The 20,515-nt window shown below is 30.5% G+C and overlaps 1 protein-coding gene across 2 annotated transcripts; it reads left to right on the forward strand.

Moving 5' to 3' along the window:
* Positions 1–9,217: 9,217 nt before the first annotated feature.
* On the forward strand, positions 9,218–15,961 carry LOC102580407 (delta(12) oleic acid desaturase FAD2-like). Of its 2 annotated transcripts, none has more exons than XM_006349527.2 (2): positions 9,218–9,320; positions 14,552–15,961. In XM_006349527.2, exon 2 carries the CDS (start codon positions 14,563–14,565, stop codon positions 15,715–15,717), a length of 1,155 nt encoding a protein of 384 aa, XP_006349589.1. In that variant the 5' UTR covers positions 9,218–9,320; positions 14,552–14,562; the 3' UTR covers positions 15,718–15,961. The 2 variants fall into 2 exon arrangements, with proteins under 2 accessions (XP_006349589.1, XP_015165116.1); XM_015309630.1 differs by having other exon boundaries at positions 9,240–9,318; positions 14,549–15,961.
* Positions 15,962–20,515: the final 4,554 nt, after the last annotated feature.

The following is a 20,515-nucleotide window of genomic DNA, read 5'->3' on the forward strand; positions in this document are numbered from 1 at the left end:
ACTCTTTAATTTATTTTTTTATTGCAAAAAATACTCACTTGTACAACATGTTTAGCAAGGAGTAAAGTCAAAAAGTATTACCAACAAGGGTTGTGATGGAGTCATAACTACTCCTTCATCCTTAACCAAGAGGTTTTGGGTTTGAGTCTCCTTGGGTACGGAGTCGCCTTTGTTAGGGAGTGTTTTACCTCCAATGTGGGACTTCTCGACGCGAATTCGGATTTTGTCGGGCTCCAATGTGGATACCGAACACCGGGTGGAAAACCAAAAAAAAAAGGTCAAAAAGTATTGCCAAATTTGCATTGGTAATTTAGATGTATGATCCTTTGCATCAGTGGCATAGTTAAAAGTTTCACGAAGGGTGTCCAAAAATTTCATAGGTAATAAAAATAATTTAATGAATGAGTGCACTTAAATTTTGTAAATCAAACTAAGTAACATTAATGATTATTTTTTGTAATTAAAAATATACCAAAAACTTTAATCAAACACTACATAATATTTAGCTTCAATGTTCATGTTTATCTAATAGGAAGTGAACAGACAAAGAAAAAAAGAGAAAGAAAATTCAGTTTACAATGAAATCACTTTTATGCTTCAAAATTTCACAAACACAAACTAACAATGAGATATGAAAATTAGAGAGTACAATAAAACGAGTTATAAAGAAATTATGTATGAGGCTTTTTCACTTTTAATATCTTTATAGAAAAAAATATATAATTTGCTTATTAACTTTAAATTAAATAATTACTTTTAAATTTTATTTAAATTTTTAATAAAAAAAAAAAATCAAAAGTCAAATGATTAAAAATTCAATTGACTACTAATTTTTTATTTTTTCCTTTAAATTTTTAAGTTGTAGGTCTCTAATTTAAGATTACTTTAATAGATAATATTATTTTTGAATTATTTTAAAAATAACATATTTATTAACTGTGATAAAGAAATTAATTAGGAGCTCTTTTGAAAATGTAAATAAAAAGTGCAATCAGGGGAATCGAATCCGCGCACAGTAGGTTGCAAAGGACTCGGCTCCAGCTAAACAACTAAAACTATTGGGCTAAGAAACTTGATTGTTTCAAATGTGTCCAAAATATCTTATTTATGTAATTTTCTAACGAAGGGTGTCTGGTTGGATACCCTTAGCCTAGTGTAGCTACGCCCCTGCTTTGCATCCACTTTTTTCTCTTCCATCACTCTCAAAAATGTTTTGACTTTTTTTCACACAGCCTAACCCAAATTACAATGTAAAAACTAAATGCAATTAGGAAAAAATATTATGAAAGAAAAGCATCTCTCATTAAGGCGAGCAAAAGACCTAAAAAGGAAAAACTTTTTTAAGTCATCGACGGCCCTTCAAAGTTGTCCGCATATTTTACTTAGATATCTCAACTAGGACTATTACCTATTGAACACTTTTATCTATTCAAAATTTGTTCCTATTAGACATTTTTTATAATCAGCAAAAAAAAATGTAAAGTGTATGTGATACACTCTCGATGACATGACAAAATGATTAATGCAAAGACGACATGTGGCAAGTGGGCCTCAAAAATTATTTTTAAATTAAAAAAATTATTTCAAATACATTTTCTACCCATTCTACCCAACCCCACGCTATACCACCCCGTTTCTTCTTCATCTTCTTCCTTTCAACATTTCTTTTCTCAAACCACAAAACTCAGCATCTTATCAAATTACTTACATATTCAAATTTTAAAAGGAATTTTTTTTCATATCTAATATATGAGAGAAAGATGTAGAGAGACGTGTACAAGAGTGATGAAGAAACGGAGTTTATTAACGGATAATCATTTTAAAATCGAAAAGAGAAATCAAAAGACCCAAATTAATTTTATCGAATTCTCTGATATTATTTTCTATAACTTAAATGAGTTTGTATTTTAATTTGAGTGGTGATGTTTGTTTGGAGGTGGCCGGAAATGGAACTGGACGAATGTCAGCTAAATATTTTACTCCAATATTCAAAAATCTTCTTTCTTATTTCTTTTTGCAAATCCAATTAGTTGATTTTTTGGAGAAAAAAAATAGACACAAGATGCAGTTGTCTTTGAAAACCTAAATGAGGTGAAGAAGACGAGGCTTCTTTTTTAGGATTAAAAAATTATTATTTTTAAAAATATTTTAAAATTTGTTTAAAGTTATTTATAATGCCAAGTGTCAATGGAAGAAGAAAAAGAGTGAGTTTTTTTGAAAATAATTAAAATAAAATACAATTCCACATTTCTTTACGTGCCAAAGAAAAGTGAAAAATATTTTTTATGCTATATCAACATTTTGTGTTTAATAGGTACATATTTTGAACATTTTAGGTGTTCAATAGGTATTAGCAGGGGCGGACCCACACCCATGGTTATGGGTGCTCATGCACCCACAATGTTTGGCGTAGATTCGTGTATCGATGTAGAAAATTATAATAAATTTATATTATACTAACCGTGAGCACCCATAGAGACAAATGTGATCTGGGAGTTGTGGTAAAAGGTGACACAATAATCTTTGTGTTTGCCTTGAAGTTCAAGGTTCGATTCCCATCACCCTCACATTATATTTTATTTTATATTCTCTCCCTTTATTTGTATGACTTGTCATTCTTTTACCATTTTTGTCCCAATTCTTTCCATTTTTCTATTTAATCTAGGTTGAATTTGGTTAAAGTAAATTTAGATTGGAATTTGATAAAAGTCGTTTACTTTTCTCTTTTTCTTTTTCTCATTTCTTAAAGTTAATTTTATTGATGAACAAAATATAACATTAACAATATTATTATTTAGAAAATAAGAGAGAATATTAGTTCTCCAATGTTGTCAAAATTTTCACAACACATGGTGATTCTTTTTCTTCTTTTATCTATCATATTTGTGATTAGTTTTACGAATAACGATTTTAACTTTATTGCACCAAAATTATTTAATTACTTATCATAACAAATAAATTAGATTTGCCTTGTTCAAGTATCAAGAAAGTAGTTAAATAACTTTAATTTAGGACCACAAGATTCAAGGACAATTTTGTACATTTGACATAACTTTAATTTAGGACCACAAGATTCAAAAATCTTCTTTATTTTCTTAAACTCTGTGTCAAGTCAAACTAGATCATTCTTTGTGAAACGGAGGGAGTAATATTTATGAAATTATGACATTATTGAGAGAAGATCAAGACAACAAATTAATTTTATATCCCTAGTATTTTTCATATTAGTTGACCACTTTCCTTTTTAATCCGTGGGATTTATGCTTAGCACCGAGAGGATATTGAGATGGAAGCTCTCCCGTAGCTTGAGGCCGGATTTCTAGTAGCGATCTTCTTATCCCATACTTATGTGCCCCATAGGATGATTGTCTTAGATAGACATTAGCTAGTGTATCCACATAACCTAGAATTTCACGGTCTTACCTTGGCAAGTAGGACACCCCTTTTCGGTGTAGGGTAGACACTGGATTCCATGTTAATAGCTCACATGGTCTTAAATGTCGGTTAATGGTAAATCTCCCACAATAATGAACTAAGGTTACTTCTAGAAGTAACTCACAAATGTTTTAAAGATGTTAGCTTGTATTGACCATGTTTTATGACTTATGTTTTCTACTCTTTGATCTTATAGTTTAGCTTGGTCATTACACGTCATGAAAAGTCCTTTTAGCATGATTTCATACTGTTATACATTGCTATTATACTTGGTACATTCCATGTACTAACGCATATGCTTGCCTACATTCTTTCATTAATGTGTCCAACGCCCCTAATTTGCATTTTTGTGGCTAGAGTTCACTATAGTAGTGTTGAAGATTGGTGAGTCCTCATGTTCCAAGGACCAACCTTCTATTTCTTATTGTCTTTACTTTTAAGTTTTGTATGTGATGTACGGGTTATGTCCCGATCACTCTTGATGTATTAGATGACTTTGAGACTATGTTAGACTTCCGCTATATTTTATAAACTCTTATGTTTTGAAATTGTCTTTTTAAATCTGTTGATTTTCTATTTTCTTGTATGATGTATTCTAAGTGGCTTGTATGGGGTCTCTCGGGGTTTCACACGTCATGTTATGCCTAGGGTATACTTTGAATTGTGACATTTTTCAACAGAAATAAGTTATCGGTGAATAGGATTCACGATAAGAGTAATGGATGTCCCGATAAAGTTTCCCGATGTATGACCGGAAAACACGTCTTTGTTTGTTTTTTCCTATTGTCACACTAGATACGCTGAAATCAAAAATGCAGAATAAGAAGTAAGTACCAGCTGATTAGCTGTAATGCCTGAGAATAAGTATGATTTATGCTTACTGTCAAGTTGAATATGGTTTGCAAGGATAAATTTGTGTACATAGAATGATTCTATAATACTGTATCGTATAAAAAAGTGATATTTAAGTAAAATAATGTAATTCACGCATGTCATGACAAGGAGAAATTCCAATGTTCCTTCCAAGGATTACGGGGAACTCTTTACCCTTTTCCATTTTAGCTTCCAATTTAGTTTCTTCAATTTCTCCTTAGTCACTCATAAAGTGAGCAGAAATTAGTTTCTTCTGAAAGAAGGACGAATACAATACCATTTTTTCTCGAATCTATCGTAAGATGGTAAAAAAAAATTAAAAACGTAAATAACAATGTATAATACGGAAGATTCTACTAACTGATCATCAACAACAGTAACCTCACGGCATCTATTTTGACTGCGGTCTGCATATTTTGAAGGGCTACAACGGAGAACAACTCCTACAATATCTAATAATAAGTAATAAAGAAATATGAGTTATTTACACGTGGGTATATAAATTTTCAGCTAACTGATGGTTGGTAGGAGGGATACACCAATTTATGCAGCAGTCCTGAAGTCATTTGAGTAATACTGGCAAAAGTTATTGTCAACAATTCTGTAATCTAGAAGAAAGAATTATGCAATCAAGCAATCAAGAGGATCTGTTCATTGAGAGTTTCTGAGAAGCTACCGAAAATACATTGTGCATTCTATTTAATCTCACTAATCATCTAGCATTTTATAGATGTCTAACAGACTAACAATCTAACTCACACGTCACCCATGTGACTCTTCTAACAACCTTCTAATAGCTTCCTAACAGTGTTAACCACCTCTAACAGACACTTAACAGTGTTACACGTTTTAAGTAACTAACTCAGCAACTAACTCTTTCAATAGTTATGGTATTTAGCAGATAGTGGTTTCTCAAGCTCGTCATTTGATTTGACATGTTCAACTAAAATTTCTTTATCAAGTGGACAATAAAATTTATGTATTAATCTTTCATACGAAGATAGTGAAACTTTCACTCTAGCAACGGAGATTAGATATGTATCCAACAGTATAAACTTCTCTACATAATACTCAATATCACCACCATATGCAGCTGCCTTGATTTGTTGCTCCTGTAAAGTCAGAGAATTTTGTGAGATACAGATAAAAAATATATTTATGATTAAAGGATGAGATGTGATAATAATAAGTGAGAGTATTTGTTCTTATTCCAAAATCAGATTTTGAAATATAATTTTCTTCTCCAAACTATGTCATGGTCGACTCATGTCCATAATTTGGACTTTGCAAGTTCAATTGGGAGTGTTAGTTGTCATTACTTCAATATTGAATCTTAGTGACATATGTCTTTATCTTCACAATAATATGGGACAGAAGAATCAGGAGCCACAAGAGTTAGAGTTCTTTTGAATTTGTAAACTCTTGCTCGCTAATAGTAAGGCACACATGTAAGATTAAGTACTGTAAATTTTTGAATTAGATATATAATTGGAGATAATTCTTATGGAGATTTAGTACAAAAAAATTTCAGTGTTGACTTTTAAAATGTAGAATTTGTATGTGTTTACCGTTAAAGAAAGGGAGAAAGTTCGTTACAATATATCATCAAACACCTTTTGTACAATACAAAGCACATACAATAATAGTACTAACATGCAATAGAAGCTAACAAATCCAAAAATTAAAGTGAGAGAAAAAGACAAAAAAAATATTAGTACTGCATTTCTTTATAGAAGTTGAAACATCAAAGAAGAAACAACAAAGAAGTGTGAAAGAAACTTTTTTCAAAATCAGTGGAGCTAACAAAAGGGAAGACAAAACTATTTTATTACTATATTTCTTCACAAAAGCAGAATCAAGAAAGAACTGCATAAAAAGTAAATAAAAGGACCTAAAAGTCACAAATCTATGAAAGCAATAAAGGTCAAACCCAAAACCCACGAATTTAAAGCTTGAAGGAGATGAGCTGCAGAAGTATAAAACTGATGGAGATCAGTAAGAGTTGAGAGAATGAGTGATGGTTCCATTTTTGATTTGAGTATATGTAAAGGCAATAACTAAAACTTACACGCAGATGTAAAACCTTTCACGTGCTCAACAACCAATAAAATAGGGCCAGAAAGAGCCCCACATTAGAGGGGATCAGTTGTACCTTTTTTATATAAAGGTACAAACACCTAATGCAAAAGGTACAAACACTTAGGGGTCGTTTGGTAAATTGTATTAGGAAAAATAATGCATGTATTAGCCTTGTGTATTACTAGTACCTTGTTTGATACTTTTTTTCAACCTATGTATAACTAATGCTTGCATTAGTTATACACTCTATTGTGTATTAAGGTGTGCATTGCTAATATCATGAATTTCTAGGTATTAGCAATGCAATGGTTTTAATGCATGCATTAATATGATAAAAGACCCAATTACCCCTCAAAACCTTTTTACATCTTTTCCACCATAAAAGTTAAGTGTATCTTTGTAAATAATTTTTTTAATGCAATACATACTATTTTTAATGTATCAAACCAAACAATGCATTAAAATAATCTATGTATAATTAATGCAAGCATAACTAATACATGCATTGCTAATTCAACCATTAATAATACACTCTATTTAGCATTATTCTTATACACTCTACCAAACGACCCCTTAATGTCATGATAGTCTTAGTATTAGTTAGACTATTACAAGTCATTACGGACACTTGTTTAGTAGTAATGTGTCCTTCCATATCTTCAGCTATATAAGTCATTATGAAGAGTGCATGTCTATACAAGTGTTTATGGATGCTTTTTATTTTTGAATTTCATGAAAATTGTGTTAAATCTTATGTAATTATTTATGAAGATTATTGATGCTCTTTCCATTATATTTTCTTGTTAGAGAATATTTGATGGATATAAGTATTTATGAAATTATGACATTGTTGAGAGAAGAACAAGAGAACAAATTAGTTTTATACTCTAATACCTTTCATATTAGTTGTCCACTTTTTCTTTTACACGTCCTTTAAAGAATTATAAATAAAAATAAAAATTAATTGACAAGTAATTTTAACTAACTATTTTTAGTAATATAAATAGAACAAATAATACAAAATGTTTAAAATAAGATGAATTCGAGAAGAAATATTAAATTTCACACCCGTGAATAAAAATTTAAAATAAGAAAAACAAAATTTAAAATAATTATAGAGAAAAGACATAAAATGACACATCAAGTTGTCCCAAATTTTAAAAAGTACATCTTAACTATTCAGGTGTCCTATTACCTCACAAAAATATTAAATATCTTTGTAAATAGACCATTTTGACCAATTTTCTCTCTCTGTTTGTGAACACGCCGATGACAACACGTGAAGGTATCATTTTGCTTCTAAAAACCAATTAAAAAGCATCACGTTTCAATTGTTTTCTCTATTAATTAATTAATTCATTTTAAATACACCATCTTCCCCAAAATTTCAAGAGAGCCTCTGGTTGAAGGTTTTAAAAAAAAATCAACACCCTCTCTAATGAAATCAGCTAAAAAAGATGAGAATTTAATTTAATTTTCAATCCAAAAAATTAATTAGAAGTCGTTTTGTAACAAAGTTGGAGAAGCAGTAATGAAAGAAGAAGAACCAGTTGGGTAGCTATGGTGACAAGAAAAGTTGTTCCCACAGAGGGAGAAAGGGAAAGAGCTGTCGTTGTTGTATATAGCATGAGCAATAGCTACAGATTTTCGAGTCAATTTAATCAATCTAAGGAGTAAAATTGTGAAATGGATTGATGAATTTGAGTTAGAATTTTGTGGGTTATTGAATAAAGATTGGAACTTTGAAGAAGATTTTTTTTTTTTGAAACGATTCGGATCGGGTTAACCCCCTTTTTAAATTGAATTAATTAATTATAAGGGGTGAGAATCACACGCTTGTTCATAGATGTGAAAATGGGTCAAATGCTTTATTTATAAAGGTATTTAATACTTTTGTGAGGTAATAGAAAATCCGCATAATTAAGATATCTTTTTAAAAATTCGGGACAACTTCAGGTGTTACTTTATGTCTTTTCTCATAATTATAATAGGAAATAGTAGAAAAAATGAACCAAAAAGAAAAAAAGTTAATAAGGAAGACAAAGGAATTTTGGCCCATTATGGGATCCAATAATCTACTTGGCAAAATACGAGAGAACTTCATACAAATAGTCTGCCACATATTCTCTTCGTCCCAATTTAGTGACATATTTCGAATTTCGAGATTCTAACCAGTTTATTCTTAATCGTAAAATTTTCATATATCTTTAAGTATTTTGAATTGTCAATTAATGTGACTTATAGTACTTTTACGTAGTTTACAAATATACAAATTTTATTTTAAAATAATTGAATATTCCATGAGCAAATTCTCAGTCAAACTTACATTATTTGAGTCTCGAAAAATAAAATGTATCACATAAATTGGGACGAGGGAGTAATACTTTCTACCTAACACATACTCCCTGCGTCCCATTTAATGTGACATCCTTTCCTTTTTAGTCCGTCTAAAAACGAATATCATCTTACTATAATTAAAAATAATTTAACTTTAAAATTCCCTTTTTACCCTTGATGAAATGTTTACAATCACACAAATATTTTAAAATTATTTTCGACTAGAAATTTTAATTTTTTTAAAACACCATATCAAGTTAAATTGTACCACATAAAATAATAAAATTTCTGGTCCTAATACAAATATGAATTGAAGAGGACAAAGGTGTAATTTTAGTTGTATAGAGTCAATCATAGCCTACAAAGAAGTGGGTGCTAGGAGATTTCCATTAGTGTGGAAAAATAATAAAAAAAGTAGGAAGTGGATGGTGGTCCCCATGTTATTTCCTGGACCCGTTGGGTAGGCCATTCATTCCGGAGGAGGGAAACTAAAAAGCTTAAATACCTATTCTTTCTCCTCTTATTTTCCACAAATACATACATCACAGAGAGGAGAGGATAAAGAAAATCTCATTTTGGCAACTAAAGTTGTCCAGGTACCTTTTTATATTCTCATTTTCGATTTTTGTTGCTTCTTTTCATTCTCAAAATTCATGAATCTCAGGTTTACAATGTGATGTATTTTTGTAAATCACCTATTGATTTTTTTATTCAATAGCTATGGATCTATGGGGCTGAGTGCTTCTATCCATGCTTTATCATCATTTTTATAAACATACCTGTACCCTCTAGGCTCAAATATTTAAGACAAATATAGTGATTTCAATGTGGATGGAACAAGATATAGTGAGTCACTGTGTAGGGTGGCGGATCCAGAATTTTCAACAAGGGATTTTGAGAATAGTGTCTAGGATTTGAGCTTGGAAGTTTTTGAACCACTCAGCCAACCTCTGATCGAGGTTCAAAATCAATATATAGATATAAAAATTCATAAAAATACTTTTTATATATACAATGTAATTTTTGTCGAGCCTGTTTGATTATGTTTGTATGATTTGAGATCTGCTTATTGCAGAATTGGTGAATATTGTTTTGAGCATGAGTTGAACTTTTTTGCCCTGTTTTAGCTTGTGAAAAGTTGCAAGTGGAGGGAATGTTGAGTATGTGAACAAGTGGTCCAGATTTTGCTTAATTTTTTTTTTGTTCCTACTCTATTTTTGCTATTACATACATCTTGAAGCACATAACTGCCTGAGTGATACAGATCCAATCACGGGTTAGCGGTTTTTAAAGTCACTCAATTTTGAAAATTTATTCATCAAAGTTATTAAATTTTATTTTGTATTAATAAAATTATTCAATTTAAGTTTTTGTATTAATTATATCACTCAGCTAAATATATCATTAAAAAAAATATGACATGACAAATAAAATTTAAGTTTTATAGTTGGGAGTTCTTATTACTAGTAGTTTTGTAGAGCTCAGGTTTTTAAAATTCATTTGTTTTGAAGTTAAATAAAGTTTATCACTCTATTTTTCAATAAATTGTTTGCTGCTATAATTATTGAGTTTATGGCTTATAATATATATATATATATTCTTTTTAAAAAAAAGGATAATAAAGGATAACATGTATATGTATTTGCCTCATAAAAATATAATGATATTAAAAACTAATAAAAGCAAATATTTGTTATTGGAGATTGAATATTTGTCATTGGAGATTGAAGATTAATTAATTGGGAGGACATGGCTTTGTGCAGTAGCATTTGGAGTTACTATTCACTCCAAATTGAAAGCCCTCATTTCTACAGGCAGTTGCACATTTTGAATGTTCTACACATGGTCTTTTGAATGTATGGCTTGATTCTTGACAAATATTGACCTTTGAATTTACGGGTCGCCAATATTAGAATAATACTAAATAGAGTATAGTAATATTATAATTATTTTTTATCTATTATTTGGTTCAATATATTAAGGATAGTATTGTCACTTATCAAACTAGTAAGTGATAGTTTAGGTATAAAACTCACACTCTTAATAATTTAGGTATGAAACTAAAAAAAAAAAGAATAACTTAGCTGTGTTTTTGACACTTATCTCTCTATATATAATAGATTTTCTAATGCCAACCTATTAAATGTTTTGTTAGGTTAATCTAATTGGAGCAAATCTCTGTTTTATTTGTTTAGCAATTAGGACATCTCAGATCTTGTTCAGTCACGTGATGGCAGTATTAGTGTGTAGATCTAGTTAACTAAGAGGCACTTGTTATTGTTAAGTGCAAATTGCAGTGTTATGTGAACATGGGCTGCTCGTTGCAATATTATGTTTTTATGTATTATTAATAAATATAATAACACTCCATTCGTCTTAATTTATGTGACATTTTTTAGATTTCGAAATTTAAACAAGTCTATTTTTTATCATAAATTTTTCATATATCTTTTAAATATTTTGAATTGTAAATTATTGTGACTTATAGAACTTCTTATGTAGTTTATAAATATATAAATTTCATTAAAAAAATTTGAAGATTTCATTGTGCAAATTTTTGATCAAACATAAACTATTTGATTTGGAAAAAATGATAAGTGTCGCATAAATTAAGACATATATTTATGGGCATATATGTGTATTGAATTTCTTGCATTAAATGAAGCACTTACATTAAAAATTTGGCTGATTCTGCTCCCCAGTTATGTGGTCCATCACTCTTTTAATTTTTTCAGTCTTTCTTAGCTTATTCTACCTAGATTATGTGGTCCATCACACTATTTAATCTTTAATTTTCACTCTTGCTTAAGCTTTGTTAATTACCATCCACGTAGGTTCTTTATAATGTAGTAATTAATATCTCTCTAAGTACATATTAAGGAGCTTGTTTGGTAGAGTGTATTAAAAGAACTAATACATGCATTAACTTTATGTATTAGTAGTACCTTGTTTGGTACATTTTTTCAACATATGCATTAGTTATACACTCTATTGTGTATTGAAGAGTGTATTACTACTAATACATGAAATTTGTGGTACTCCCTCCATTTCAAATTAATTGAATTATTGAGACATTTTTTATTTTTCAAATTAGCTTAATTATTCAATTTTCGAAACTATTTTTAGAATGTTTTTTCAATTTTACCCTTCATTAGTTAGTATTGGAATTAGTTATTAATTAATTTAGTTATTTTAATCATAAATTTGACAATAATTAATAAGGGTAAAAACAAAAAGTTATGTCTAATTTATGTCTTAATCTTTTTTTCTCAAAGAATGTGAAACACTTCAACAATTCAATTAATTTGAAATGGAGGGAGTAGTAGTAATGCAAAAGGATTTAATACATGCATTAACATGATTAAAGACCTAATTGTTCCTCAAAATCTTTTTTATATCTTTTCTATTATATTTGTGGAGGGTATCTTTGTAAATTGATATTTTTAAAAAAAATTTATGCAATGCATGCTAATACACCAAATAAGAAATAATGCACATTACTAATACACTAGAAATATTCAAAAGAATAATAGTAAAAAATAATTTTTACTTTTTATCCTTAAATTTTTTTTCCCAAAGAATATCATACATATAGACTAGTGGAAGTAGTTGAGAGGTGGGCTAGTTGTTGATTCTTTAATGATCTACAAAAGTAGTTAAACTTCAACTATATAGAAAAAAAGTCCAGATTAATAGTTGCCTAATATTCTTGAAGTGTCTATTGAAAATAAATAATAAAAAATATTATAAGAACTACCTTTTATTAAAATAATAAAAATGCTACTACTAGATGAAATATAAAATCAATAACCTAAATATTTCTTTAACACAATTAATCATATGGTTCAACCATAGATTTTAATTTAATAAAATAAGGCTCTTATTTAAGTATATACTTCAAGAAAATTAGAAGCGTATTAAAATTTGATTTTGTTTTCTCTAGAGTTGAAGTTTAACTATTTTAGAAGACTATTGAAGTAAGTCATCTGTGATTTTACGTGAAAAACTATGTGATGAAAAATTAAGAACTATAATAGAAATATTTCTTTAGCACGATTTATAATACGACTCTACCATATATTTTAATTTAATAAAATGTGGCTCTTATAAAAAATTTATTATTTATTTTTAGTATATACTTTAATAAATTTAGATAATTATTAAATCTTATTTTTTTTCTCAAGAGTTGAAGTTTAATTACTTTAGAAGACCATTAAGTAGAATAAATATGTGATGAAAGAATAATAAGAAAATCATATCTAAGAGTGTAAATGTATCCATTTATTTTAAGGAAAAAATTAAATTGACTCTTGCATTTTGAGAAAGTGGTTAAATTTACTTCAATTCTTTGTTTGTAGTTTGACCCTTTATCTCCGTTAGGACAAGGGGCATATATGAATAAAAATAACTACAAGGGACCACCAAGGGTTGTGGAGAATGGCCGAGTGATAAGTACTCCATCATCCTTAATTAAAAAGTCTCGGGTTTGAGTCCCTTGGGTACGTAGTCGTCTATGATATGGAGTGATTTACCCCTCAATGTGCTAGTGTGAATCCGAATTTAGTCGGACTCCAATGTGGGTACGAACACAGTTTGGGAAACCAAAAAAAAATTTCCAATGTCCCGATGCGAGACCGGTAAAACAGCAATACTCGGGTGCAGATCAAGAGGTTGGATCCTCTATGATTTAAATTTTAAGATTCAGGGATACAGGTCCATGTATGGATATGGATGCGGAAATTCGACTAAAGATAATTCAAATATCTAAAAATAAATTATAAAACCTAAATAATGAGATATTATGTGGAAAACTTGAGGAGAAAATATTGATAAAGAGGAGAATCCTGGAAGGAGATAACAAGAAAGAGAGTAACAATATAAATTTATATATACAAGGTATTTTATTTTCTTCAATTTCACATTAATTTTTATTTTGATTATAAAAATCATTGAATATGTTCTCGAATTTGGTCAAAGTGACCCAACACAAAGTACCCAAAACGGGTTGACCAGATCCCACACCCACATTGTGTCTATACGGATGTGGCACTGAAAGTGAAGAGTCCGAACAACTTAGCCGGACATGGGTTAAACCAAGAAAGTTTTGATCCTATTAATGCAGGCTTGCAAATGCCATGTGTTTTGTATTTGAAGTTCAAAGTAGTGAATATTAAATTAAATACCGGCTGAACCATTCTGGATTGCTAATCTTGAATTTGACGGCAACTTGATTATATTAAGGAATACTTAATACACAAAGTCAAAAAAGCAGTCTTAGGAGAATTATCTTAACCAGTTTTTTGCTCTCTTTATTGTGTATATATATATATGCTTGCTGCTTGTCTCTTTCCTTATTGTCCATGCACATAGTCGGCTTTGTAGTTTTGAATGAATCAACTTTCAAGGTCAGCCATGCCTTTTAGTTTTTTACCTTTTGGGTTTGAGGTGCAGGTGAGGGCTTAGTTTTAACAACTTTCGTTTTATTTAGATGCAACTTTTTGCAACTAGGTATCTTTAAGGAGTTGGAGATATTAATTTAGAGGTATATACCAATCTCTTTATAATCTTCAATTGATATTGCATACTGTTATTGGGAGGTACTATCTCTTATATCTTCAATTTATATGCATACTGCTTGTTAAGTTCAAATTACCCTCTTTCTCAGATTTTTTTCATTTGGGATGTATGATGTTATCTTCCTTACAAAAAATAAAGTTTTGGTACCACAAGACTTTTGGCGTCTTTAATTAGAAGTTCATGCCCTGTTGTTATATTCTGATATCTATTATTCAAATTTTGAAAACATCAAGAGTTTGTTATAATGCAGGTTACTGAACAATGGGTGCAGGAGGTCGAATGTCCACTCCTTCTGAGGGCAACAAGTCTCAGTCTGATGTCCTCCAAAGAGTTCCTCATTCTAAACCACCCTTCACAGTGGGTGACGTCAAGAAAGCCATCCCACCCCATTGTTTCAAGCGATCTGTCCTACACTCTTTCTCCTTCGTTCTTTATGACCTCGTAATAGCCTTTCTCCTTTACTATGTTGCAACTAACTATTTCCATCTCCTCCCTTACAATTTATCCTACGTAGCCTGGCCGCTTTACTGGATCTGCCAAGGCTGTAATCTAACAGGAGTTTGGGTCATAGCACATGAATGTGGTCATCATGCCTTCAGTGACTATCAATGGCTTGATGACACTGTTGGCCTTGTCCTACACTCATCTCTACTTGTTCCCTATTTCTCTTGGAAATATAGTCATCGTCGCCATCATTCCAATACAGGTTCAATGGATCGTGATGAAGTATTTGTACCAAAGTTGAAGTCGAGTATGAAATGGTTCTCTACTTATCTCAACAACCCACCAGGAAGAATCCTGATACTTGTTGTCCAGCTCACTCTAGGCTGGCCTTTATACCTGATGTTTAATGTTTCAGGGAGACCTTATGATCGGTTTGCTTGCCATTTTGATCCCAATAGCCCTATCTACACAGATCGTGAACGCCTTCAGATCTTTGTATCTGATGCTGGTATATTTGCTGTACTCTATGTACTTTACACTCTTGTGGCAGCAAAAGGACTTGCCTGGGTTGTCTGTGTTTATGGATGTCCATTACTCATCGTGAATGGATTCCTCGTATTGATCACATATTTGCAGCACACACACCCTTCATTGCCTCATTATGACACATCGGAATGGGACTGGTTGAGGGGTGCTCTTGCTACAGTTGACAGAGACTACGGAATTCTCAACAAGGTATTCCATAACATCACAGACACTCATGTAGCACACCATCTGTTTTCAACCATGCCACATTATCATGCAATGGAAGCTACAAAGGCTATAAAACCAATATTAGGTGACTATTATCAATTTGATGGGACATCAATTTGGAAGGCCATGTATAGAGAAGCTAAAGAGTGTGTTTATGTCGAGCCAGATGAAGGTGACCAAAACAAGGGTGTCTTTTGGTATAAAAACAAGCTTCATTAGACTTTGCTACTAGACCATGAGCAAGGCTGGTAAGTTTAAGTCCCCAGCTAGAAGGGATTTGCTTCCATTTTCTTGAAATTTAGGCTTGTTTTGATCGAAAGTGGATTCCAGTTTTCGTTTAAGTAATTTTGTTATTTCACTGATTTTAGACAACTGTGAATGCTGCTTTATTTTCCCAAGTCACAATGTTTTGTGTAAAGGGAAATATGCCTAACATATATTTCAAGACACCATTTAAGTTCAATGACTATAATTCATACTTTATCTTCCACAATATTCAAATCCTCTCAGCAACGGAAAAAAAGGGAGTAGATTTGACTTGGCACAACCTAACGATACATCCAATACCAATGATCTGTGCCTAGAATGTGTTGCTAGATCTCTGCTCTAGAAAGCTATACAGGCAACGGCGAACGCGCTTTGACCCTGGGCGCGCGGAAGCCTGTGTGTGAACAAACACCGGCCGGCTTCTTGCCGGTGTGTGTTAGTGAAGCTAATAGTTCGAAGTAAATGATGAGTGTTCGCCCTTGGTCTATGCGGAACACCATAAAAGTTAAAAAAGACTAGTCTGAAATAAAAGTGCAAGCATATGGAACCACATATAGATAATGTTGTTCAAAAGAAGAGAATAGATTTGAAAGTAACATAAATAACAAATTACTTTTGAAAAACAGTTAAGTTCCGTTAGGGAAATGAATTACCAATCTCAAAAAAATAACACTACTGAAAATTAGTACCCTTTTAGTCCAATATAAATCAATTGTTTAGTTATTGTGCCCTATTTTTCTTGTGAAAGACAGATCATTGATGCAATAACTTTTTTTAGGTTAAAAGAGAATGGAAGAGTTGCCACATAACAAATAAAGCTGCGTTAGGAAACCATTCCAATATATTTGTGAATTATGTGGGAGAATTATGTGAGAAATAAAAGTCATTAATTATTAACTAAAACGGCTAGGTGATAGATAATTCAAAATTTTATTTAAGACAAGTAAATCAAATATGCAAGGTTGATTATTAATTTAATTAACACAAGTTTAGATGTTAGGATAATTGAACAAACTAACTAATTAAATAATTAAAATGAAAACTTTGGGCAATGGTACTTTCAGAAACGCGTTGACTTAATTTAAAAATTAAGAATTCAACCGGGTAATTTCTTTTACTTTCCGCTAATTATTCATTTATAATTAAAAATTAAAAATCAACATGTCTCATCGAAATCGAACATTGAATTTGATAGAGAAAATGAATATAACTTTAACAATTGAATTTATGTGAAGATTGTAAAAGATAAGTAAAAAAGTTAAAGGATATGAAACATGGAAAGGAAAATATTATAACTCGAAAAAGTTGATTAAATTGTTTTTGGTGAAAGTGAAGAAACCTGTATCACCAATTCGATATAAGAACCTGGTTCTTGTAGTACTTTAACATAACTTCGTAACACAATAACAAAATTTTATTGGGGAAATCCTCCTTACTCAAGGAAAGAAAAATCATGACCTACATCGTCTAGGATTTTCAACAACTTCTCACTAACTTCAAAGAGCGGCTTCATGTTACAACTCTATAATCTAAGGGACTAACTCTAGTACCTCAACTCCAACGATTCAATATAACTGTTATATTTACTCTCCAAGAAGTCACAACAACTTCTTGTTACAACTCTCACAGACTCACTTTCAAACTTAGAATTATTACAACTCAATAATGATTCCAAGTTACTTTAAAAATAAACTTATTTAGAATGAAAACCTGACTCTAGTTCTTCTTTCTTCTGTCATTGTACGCTCCTTTTGCCACTTCTTGCCTTTTGCTAAAAACAACGATATTCATTGTGTGCAAAATCTAAAGTTTCATTATTCAACTTTCTCCTTTTATAGTCATCCTGTTTTGCGTGTCCAGAAAACCCTAATTGAGTCCGAAAGTGGCTCTTCAATAGGTCGGCTACTCCTTATATAGAACCTTACGTGGATTCTAATTTATTCTCACGCGACTTAACTTTGATAATCATTTTTAGAATCTGATCTGCATTGTCAATCATCAAAAACTGTTTTTGTTGAATATTGACTTGTCATCAGAAAGTATGACATTTCTATTTAGGATCGATTCTGCATATAAATATTGGATTATATTTGCTACAACCTTTTATCATTTTCAGGACAAATTTTGGGTGTGTATATATATATATATATAAAAAATTTCATGCAATACTAAGAGCTAATTCGTTGTTAGCAGTAAAAATTACTAAACGTTTGAATTTTCTTGAACAAATTAAACTAATCATGGATATGCGCTCCTTAAACTCACCCAATCGGTGTTCTAATTTGGTGATTAATTCATGTGAATAATGAGATACTTTTTTTAATGATTTTCTTTATCCCAATCAAAAAAAATTATTACATAGGCAATAGGGGAAGAGGAAATTGGGGAGGGGATAATTACAAGGTGGAGAATAGCTAGGACCTTCACCAACAAGGTGGAAGTTCACATACCCAACTAATTGGGTATTATCAAAATTTCAAGAAATTTTATTGTTAACAAGAAGTAAATCCATACTTGGATATAGATGAAAGGATGCCAACTGCCCCGTTGATAGAAGATGATCAATACATCACATTTTCAAAACATCATTCAGGCTTATACAAAAAAGCTAGTAAATTAGAATGTAATGTTGATATTCGAATAATGTTATTTTCCTCAAACAATTTGAAATTATCGGTTGATTTTCAAAATGTAATATATGTAATGCTAAATAAAAGTACTCATCTTATTGACTTAAAACAAAGTGAGCAAGATCAACAACAATGTTAAGAATTTTGAAACAAGCGATAATAAAATGAGTACTTTCACTTACTATTATATCAAGATTCAAAAAATTGATCAATAACTACTTATAAATAATACCATTTGATGAAATTAACATTATTCCATCATAAACATCAAATTCACTAGCCTTTTGTATAAGCATGAACAAGTTTTGAAATGTGACATATTAACACCTTCATTTATATAAAGTATAGATCAATATTTTCGAAGAAAGGATGTTTATAAGAAATGAAATATCAAGATTATTTGTAAGCATCACAAATTTTTTTTTTACGAAGCATTAACTTTTTAACCTAATATTGTAATTAAATCAAATCTTTTTCATGAAAAAAATTTATAGAAGCAAAATAAAACTGATATGATATTTGTAATGAGATATGAACTTTAAATTTGAATAGGTAAATTATTGATGAACTTACCTAATGCTAGGTTAGCGTTTGACCATATATTTTCAAATATTTTGAGAAAATTATTTATTGGTAAAATTTTGCCATGTGTTTGACCACAAACTTTTAGATCTTTTTGGCAATTCATTTAAGGGTGAAGTTTTGCCATGTGTTTGACTACAAATTTACAAATATTTTTGGCAACTCATTATTGGGTGAAGTTTTGTCATGCATTTGGCCACAAATTTTTTTGGGAGATATATTTGACTTTTTTTTGTAAAAAAAAGGAAAAATACATAAAAAACCCCCTGAACTTGACACGCAAACTTACTTTAGTACTTAAACTACACGGGTATTTATATACTCCCTTAACATCTTTTAAGTGATTTTTTTCAACCCTCCCATCACCAGCCCAATTGAAGGCTGAGTATTGTTGAGTGACACACGTTTTCATTCGTCCACGTGTACATTAACAAAATTCCTAATTAATTGCTTAAATCTCCATAATAATTATTTTTTTAAAATATTGAGCTAAAAATTAAACCCATCAATGAATTTACTCCCCAATATACAAACTATAATTCAAATTTCAATTGCATTTTTCAGTTTAGTTATACGATACCACCTTCCTCAAAAATTGAAAAAATTATTTGCATAAAAATGAAATATTATTAATGAATTGGGCAAAATCTCCATAGTTAATCTTTTTCCAACAATATCTTCGATTTTTTTTAATGGAAGTCAACGTCATTCCGATAACGCTTTAAACTGATAGATCTAATAATTTTCTTTGATGTAAAAAATGGTGGGTGAATCAAACACCAAAAAATTTGTAAAAAAAAAGAAAGAAACGATTAAAAATAGAAAAGAAAAGAAGAAGAAGAAATAGTGGAAGAAGTTATATTGAGTAAATGTTTACTTGAACTAAATGAAAAGAATAAAAAAGAGAAAGAGTTATGAGAAGAGAAAAAAAAATGAAGAAGAAGATGCAGAAAAAGAACAAAAATGGAAAAAAAAAAATGAAGAAGAAGATGCAAAAAAAGAAATATAGAGAGAAAAGTTAATTCAAAATAAAATATTTAAAAATTAGTAAAATAAGTTATTAAGAATTTTACCCAATAAAAAGATGACATGTGTTAGTTTTTTGGTGTTTTTTCCTTTCTCACGCGCTTATGAAAAGTTGGTGATACAAATTTTGCCACGTCATTCTTTAAGGGGTAATTAAATTCAATTCAAATTAAATTAGGGGTGGTAAAGAAACATTTGTATAGTTTAAGTGCTAAAGTAAGTTGTGCGGACAAGTTCAGGGGGGATTTTATGTCTTCTCCCTAAAAAAAAATATGTTTTATACCTATAAGTTCTAAGAATTTATTAAAAAGGCAAAATGGTCTGGTGGACCCTTGTACTTGTATGTGTTTGTATTGTGAACCCTTCTACTTGTCTATTTGTCATCTGAACCCCTGAACTTATTGAAACACAATATTTTAAACACTATTTCTGACTTGGCATCCTATGTGGCATCTAATACCAGAGTGCGTGTAAAACACACCTATTAGGAGCGTGAGACCCTTGAAAAAAGG

Source organism: Solanum tuberosum, unplaced genomic scaffold (assembly GCF_000226075.1).
Source record: "Solanum tuberosum cultivar DM 1-3 516 R44 unplaced genomic scaffold, SolTub_3.0 scf00111, whole genome shotgun sequence".
Classification (NCBI taxonomy): domain Eukaryota; kingdom Viridiplantae; phylum Streptophyta; class Magnoliopsida; order Solanales; family Solanaceae; genus Solanum; species Solanum tuberosum.

What these genes read in the sequence shown, in the direction of transcription:
- LOC102580407 (XM_006349527.2), top strand. Translation starts at nt 14,563, where the DNA reads ATGGGTGCAGGAGGTCGAATGTCCACTCCTTCTGAGGGCAACAAGTCT.